The sequence below is a fragment of the Melospiza melodia genome, chromosome 25, assembly GCF_035770615.1.
Source record: "Melospiza melodia melodia isolate bMelMel2 chromosome 25, bMelMel2.pri, whole genome shotgun sequence".
Classification (NCBI taxonomy): Eukaryota; Metazoa; Chordata; class Aves; order Passeriformes; family Passerellidae; genus Melospiza; species Melospiza melodia.
The window spans coordinates 10,544,419-10,551,283 of NC_086218.1; the positions used below are offsets into that span (position 1 = coordinate 10,544,419).

At 56.3% G+C, this 6,865-nt stretch overlaps 2 protein-coding genes across 2 annotated transcripts in view; one reads left to right on the top strand and one right to left on the bottom strand.

The window, feature by feature from the left end:
* Positions 1-1,167: 1,167 nt before the first annotated feature.
* On the bottom strand, positions 1,168-6,422 carry PEX11B (peroxisomal biogenesis factor 11 beta). The gene is given in 8 exon segments (XM_063176556.1): positions 1,168-3,605; positions 3,608-3,643; positions 3,646-3,672; positions 3,675-3,819; positions 3,821-3,836; positions 5,069-5,270; positions 5,955-6,070; positions 6,198-6,422. Coding segments are annotated over 8 exon segments (735 nt in total). The 5' UTR covers positions 6,254-6,422; the 3' UTR covers positions 1,168-3,468.
* Positions 6,423-6,793: 371 nt separating this feature from the next.
* LOC134429100 (LIX1-like protein) overlaps positions 6,794-6,865 on the top strand; it is a 5,467-nt gene continuing 5,395 nt past the window's right edge. Inside the window, exon 1 of the mRNA XM_063176186.1 lies at positions 6,794-6,829. Coding sequence (XP_063032256.1) covers positions 6,794-6,829 — 36 coding nt within the window. The remainder of the gene's footprint in view (positions 6,830-6,865) is intronic.

Here is a 6,865-nt window from a genome sequence, read left to right on the forward strand (position 1 = left end):
GTACTCTCAGTCCAGCATTCCCAGTTTGGCCCAGTGCTCCCAGTCCAGCATTCCCAGCCCATCCCAGTGCTCCCAGTTCAGCCCAGTGTCCCCAGCCCATCCCCGTGCTCCCAGTTCAACCCAGTACTTCCAGTCCAGCATTCCCAGCCTGTCCCAGTGCACCCAGTCCAGCATTCCCAGTTCAGCCCAGTGCTCCCAGTCCAGCATTCCCAGCCCGTCCCAGTGCCCTCAGTCCAGCACTCCCAGTGCTCCCAGTCCAGCATTCCCAGTGCACCCAGTCCAGCATTCCCAGTTCAGCCCAGTGCACCCAGTCCAGCATTCCCAGTTCAGCCCAGTGCTCCCAGTCCAGCATTCCCAGTTCAGCCCAGTGCTCCCAGTCCAGCATTTCCAGCCCATCCCAGTGCACCCAGTCCAGCAATCCCAGTTCAGCCCAGTGCACCCAGTCCAGCATTCCCAGTTCAGCCCAGTACTCCCAGTCCAGCATTCCCAGCCCGTCCCAGTGGCCTCAGTCCAGCACTCCCAGTGCTCCCAGTCCAGCATTCCCAGAGCCCCCAGTCCAGCATTCCCAGTTCAGCCCAGTGCACCCAGTCCAGCATTCCCAGCCCGTCCCAGTGCTCCCAGTTCAGCAATCCCAGTTCAGCCCAGTGCCCTCAGTCCAGCACTCCCAGTGTTCCCAGTCCAGCATTCCCAGTTCTGCCCAGTACTCCCAGTCCAGCATTCCCAGCCCGTCCCAGTGGCCTCAGTCCAGCACTCCCAGTGTTCCCAGTCCAGCATTCCCAGTTCTGCCCAGTGCTCCCAGTCCAGCATTCCCAGTGCACCCAGTTCAGCATTCCCAGTTCAGCCCAGTGCACCCAGTTCAGCATTCCCAGTTCTGCCCAGTGCTCCCAGTCCAGCACTCCCAGTGCCCCCAGTTCAGCATTTCCAGCCCATCCCAGTCTATCCCAGTGCCCCCAGTTCAGCATTCCCAGTCCAGCATTCCCAGCCCATCCCAGTGCACCCAGTCCAGCATTCCCAGTTCAGCCCAGTGCTCCCAGTCCAGCACTCCCAGTGCTCCCAGTCCAGCATTCCCAGCCCGTCCCAGTGCCCCCAGCCCATCCCAGTGCTCCCAGTTCAGGGTCAGGTTTAGGTGGGCATTAGAACAAGGCTTAAGTGGGCACCAGAACCAGGTTTAGGGGGGGTATCAGAACCAGGTTTAATATCAGAACCAGGTTTAATATCAGAACCGGGTTTAGTATCAGAACCAGGTTGAGGTGAGCATTAAAACCAGGTTTAGGTGACCATCAGAACCAGGTTTAGGTGGGCATTAGTACCAAGTTTAGGGGGGCATCAGAACCACGTTTAACATCAGAACCAGATTTAGTATCAGAACCAGGTTCAGTATCAGAATCAGGTTTAATATCAGAACCAGGTTTAGGTGGGCATTAAAATCAAGCTCAGTATCAGAACCAGGTTTAGGGGGACACCAGAACCAGGTTTAGTATCAGAACCAGCTTTAGGTGGGCATTAAAACCAGGTTTAGTATCAGAACAAGTTTTAGCATTAGAACCAGGTTTAGGTGACCATCAGAACCAGGTTTGGTACCAGAACCAGGTTTAGCATCAGACCAAGGTTTAGGTGGGGATCAGAACCAAGTTCAATATCAGAACCAGGTTTAGGTGGGCATTAAAACCAGGTTTAAGTAGGGATCAGAACCAGGTTTAGTATCAGAAACAGATTTAGTATCATAACCAGGTTTAATCATAACCAGGTTTAGGATCAGAACCAGGTTTAGGGGGCATCAGAACCAGTTTTGGGGGGATCAGAGCCAGGTTCTTCCCCCAGAGGCGCTGGGCACTGAACCAGGGAATGGGCACAGCCCCAAGAGCTCCAGGAGTGTCTGAGGCAGTGTTTGCTGCATTTTAATCATTAAATTATTCATTAATTAATTACACTGAAACGTGGGATCCCCTGGAGTGCTCCCCACCCAATTCCCACCGGGATTTAAAGCCTTTGGCACAGCCCAGGTGGGCCCAGGAGTTCAGGATGGGGCTCCCAAAAATCCTTCAAGATCTTCCTGATCTTCCAAGGAGAATCTGCCTCTGGAATTCAAGAATATCCCAAAACTTCCTGCTCGCCCAGGGACAGACCCAAGGAAAATCTGCCTCTGGAATTTAATTTGGGGCTCCCAAAAATCCTTCAAACCTATTCCTGCTCTCCCCAGGACAATCTGCTTCTGGAATTTAATAATTTTGAGCCCCTCAAAGCCATGGATTTATCCCTGACACCGATTTTTTCCCATTCCACTCTCCCTGCACTCAGATTTTTTTATAAGGCAGGAAAAAATTATCCAAACAATTTGGGGTTGGATTCATTATCTGGCACCAGAATCACCCCAAAACCATGGCTTCCCCCCCCCAAAAAAAAACATGAGAAACCCCCAGAAATCCTCATTTTCCAGCCCCAAATCCCACATTTTCCAGCCCCAAAATCCCACATTTTCCAGCCCCAAAATCCCACATTTTCCAGCCCCAAATATTCCCATTAGCTGTTCCACATGAAAGGCTCTTCCCAGACAGAAAGGGGGAATTTTGAACCCTCATTTTTTTCCCTATAATTGCTCGAAAAGTCAATAGGAAAAAAACACATCTTGGGGAGTTGATGTCCCTGTGGGATCCAATGCTGAAACTCTGTGGCTCCAAAGAGTCAGGAATGAAGGGAATGGCACCAACCAGTCACTTCCAGAGGTGCCAAAACCCCCCAAAATCCCAAAAATCCCAAGAAATTAATGGTTTGAGCTTGAGCCAGGGGTGCAGGATGGTGATGATGGAGAGCAGGGACGAGCTGAGCCCACAGAACCCCACACTTTCCAGCCCCAAATCCTCATTTTCCAGCCCCAAATATTCCCATTAGCTGGCTCCATGTGAAAGGCTCTTCCCAGACAGAAAGGGGGAATTTTGAACCCCCATTTTTTCCCTAAAAGTCAATAGGAAAGAACACATTTTGGGAGCTGATGTCCTTGTGGGATCCAATGCCGCATCCAATGCTGGAACTTTGTGGCTCCAGGAGTCAGGATGAAGGGAATGGCACTTCCAGAGGTGCCAAAACCCCCCAAAAATTCCCAAGAAATTTAGGGCTTGAGCTTGAGCCAGGGGTGCAGGATGGTGATGATGGAGAACACAGAGGAGCTGAGCCCACAGAACCCCACACTTTCCAGCCCCAAATCCCACATTTTCCAACCCCAAATATTCCCATTAGCTGTTCCACGTGAAAGGCTCTTCCCAGGCAGAAAGGGGGAACATTGAACCCCCATTTTTTCCTTAAAAGTCAATAGGAAAAAAACACATTTTGGGAGTTGATGTCCCTGTGGGATCCAATGCTGGAACTTTGTGGCTCCAAACAGTCAGGAATGAAGGGAATGGCACCAACCAGCCACGTCCAGAGGTGCCAAAACCCCCAAAATCCCCAAAAATCCCGAAATCCCCAAGAAATTCATGGCTTCAGCTTGAGCCAGGGGTGCAGGATGGTGACGATGGAGAGCAGCGACGAGCTGAGCCCACAGAACCCCACCACCGCCGGGCTGCTCCTGCACAGCCCCAGCCTCTCCAGGGGGATCACCAGGTCGCAGCGTTCCTGAGCAGGTCCAGCAGCAGCGGGGGGTTGTCCTGAGCACCTGCAGCAGGAGGTGCAGCTGAGCTGCAGCTGCAGCCGGAGCTGCTGCAGCCGGCCCGGGGCGCAGGGCTGGGCGCGGCTCTCGGCGCTGCGGCCGCGCTTGCGGGCGGCCCCGGCGCGCTCCAGCAGCAGCCGCAGCTCGTAGGCGTCCCTGCTCAGGTTCACCACCAGGGGCAAACAGGTAGTACCTGAGGGGGAGAGAGAGAGAGAGAGGGGGAGAAGGGCAGCACGAGGGTCTGGATGCTCCCAGGAGCTACAGAAATGTCCAGGGGTGGGAAAGTCTAAGCTCGCCTGTGGGATCCCGGTCCTCGTTTTCCCCCGGGGGAATCCCCGTTCCCATTTTCTCAGGAATTCCATTCCATTCCATTCCATTCCATTCCATTCCATTCCATTCCATTCCATTCCATTCCATTCCATTCCATTCCATTCCATTCCTTATTCTCCCCAGAGGAACCCCATTCCCTGCTCTCCCTCAGGAATTTCATTCTTTTCCCCATAAGAACTCCATTCCCCGCTCTCCCTCAAGAACTCCATTCCCTGTCCTCCCTTGGGAATTCCATTATTTATTCTCCCCAGCGAAATCCCATTCCCTGCTCTTCATTGGGAATCCCATTCTTTCTTTTCCCCAGGGGAATCCCATTCCCTGCTCTCCCCCAGTAATCCTGTTCCCTACCCTCCATTGGGAATTCCACTCCTCTTTCTCCCCAGGGGAACCCCATTCCCTGCTCTCCCTCAGGAATTTCATTCTTTTCCCCATAAGAACTCCATTCCCTGTCCTCCCTTGAGAATTCCATTATTTATTTTCCCCCAGGGGAACCCCAATCCCTGCTCTCCCTCAGCAATCCCAATCCCTGCTGTCCCTCGGGAATTTCATTCTTTATTTTCCCCAGGGGAATTCCATTCCCTGCTCTCCCTCAGGAATTCCATTATTTATTTTCCCCAGGGGAACCCCATTCCCTGCTCTCCCTCAGGAACCTCATTTTCTCTCTCCCTCAGGAACCTCAATCCCTGCTCTCTCTGGAGAATTCCCTTGCTTATCCCCCCACGGGGAGCCCCATTCCCTGCTCTCCCTCAGGAATTCCATTATCTATTTTCCCCAGGGGAACCCCACTCCCTGCTCTCCCTTGGAAATCCCATTCCTTGCTCTCCCCTCAGAAATCCTATTCCCGGCCCTCCCTTGTGGAATTCCACTCCTCTTTCTCCTCGGGGGAACACCATTCCCTGCTCTTCTCAGGAATCCCATTCTCTGCTCTCCCCCAGAAATCCCGTTCTCTGCCCTCCCTTGGGAATCCCATTCCCTGCTCTCCCTTGGGAATCCCACTCCTTATCTAACGCAGGGTAATTCCATTCCCTGCCCACCCCACACACGCCTGAGGAGCCTTTCCTCCCTCAGGAATCCTCCCCAACCCCCCCGTCTCACCTGAAGGACCTCTGGCTCCATTTCTCCATGGCCAGGCCGGGCAGGACGCCGCTTTTCCCGGCCCACAGGACGTTGTCGCAGGCCAGGAACAGAGCGCGGTTCAGGTGGGACAGGGTGAGGCAGAAGCGCAGCACGGGGTCGGGGAGGTGCAGCGAGCGCTGGGCGCCCCCCAGGGCCTCGGCAGAGCCCCCCAAACGCAGCACTGCAATGGGGGGGGGGGGAAACAGGGGTGTGAGACCCCAAAATGTCCCCTCAAAACCACCCTGAGCCCCCCAAACGCAGCACTGCAGAGGAGAGGGGAAAAAAGGGGTGTGAGACGTCAAAATGTCCCCTGAAAACCGCCCTGATCCTCCCCAGAGACCCCAAACGCAGCACTGCAAAAGGGGGGACACCATGCGGTGTGAGACCCCCAAGATGTCCCCTCAAAACTGCCTTGATCCTCCCCAAACCCAACGCAGCAGGAAGGGGGGACACCAGGGGTGCGAGACCCCAGAATCCACCCTAAAAGCCACCCTGAGCCCCCCAAATGTAGCACTGCAGAGGAGAGGGGAAACCAGGGGTGTGAGACCCCAAAATGTCCCCTCAAAACCACCCTGAGCCCCCCAAACGCAGCACTGCAGAGGAGAGGGGACACCGGGGGTGTGTGACCCCAAAATCCCCCCTCAAAACCACCCTGATCCCCCCTCACCGCCTCAGCCGAGCCCCCCAAACGCAGCATTACAGGGAGAGGGGGACACCAGGGTTTGAGAGCCCAAAATCCCCCCTCAAAACGCCCCAAAGGCAGCACTACAGGAGGGGGGGGACACCAGGGGGGTTACCGGGGGTGCGAGACCCCCAAATCCCCCCCTCAAACCCCCCCTGAACCCCCCCCCCCAGCCCCACTCACGCTTGCGGCCCAGGCTCAAGTGCGCCTCCAGCTGCTGCAGCCGGCTCAGGGTCCCGGAGCTGCCCCCGGAGCGGCTCAGCGCAGCCCCGGCCAACACACAGGCGTACTGGGCGGCCCTGGGGACAACGAGGGAGTCACGGGGGGCACCGGGGACATCACCGGGGACGCCCCGTTCTCTGGGATCGCCTCTCGCCCCGGGACCCCCGTGACCCCCCTCCCCTGCCCGCGGAACCGCGGCCGCACCTGAGGAGGCGCTCCCGGGCCTGGCTCTGGGCGCTGAAGCGCACCCAGGCCTCCATGGCGCGGGCCCGGTACCGAGCCCGGTACGGCGGCGTCACTTCCGTCACGGCCGCGGCTCCTTGCCATTGGCGGAGCGCGGAGCCGCCCACTTGTACCAAAACAGAGCCCGTGAATGGGCGGCAGCGTAATCTCCGCCTTTAAATCTGGGTACAAGAGTTTGATTGGTTTGTTTTGTCAATTAATTGCTTCTGCTGATCAATAAGACTGGGCTGTCATCCCGCACCGTCATCTCTGCTAATTTGTGTTTTCTGCATTTTGATTTGTTTATTTCCTCTGTCAATCAAACAAATTATGCAATGCTATTGGTCAATGCGCACCAAATCCCCGCCCCATTACCGCCCCACGACCACACACCGCTATTTGTGTTAGTGGGTGAGTGCGCCGCGCCCTGACCCCGCCCCTCCAGCCGCCGCACCGCGTTCTGATTGGCCTTCTGATGCTTTTCCCCGCCTCCCCCTCCCCGATCCGGCGCTTCTATTGGCTCGCTGAGCTCCGAGCGGCGCTGATTGACAGCGCGGCGCTGAGGAGGGAGCGCGGCTATGGAGGCGGTGCGGGCTCAGCGGCTGCAGCCCGGGGTGGGCACCGGGCCCCGCGGGGCTCGGCCCGGCCTA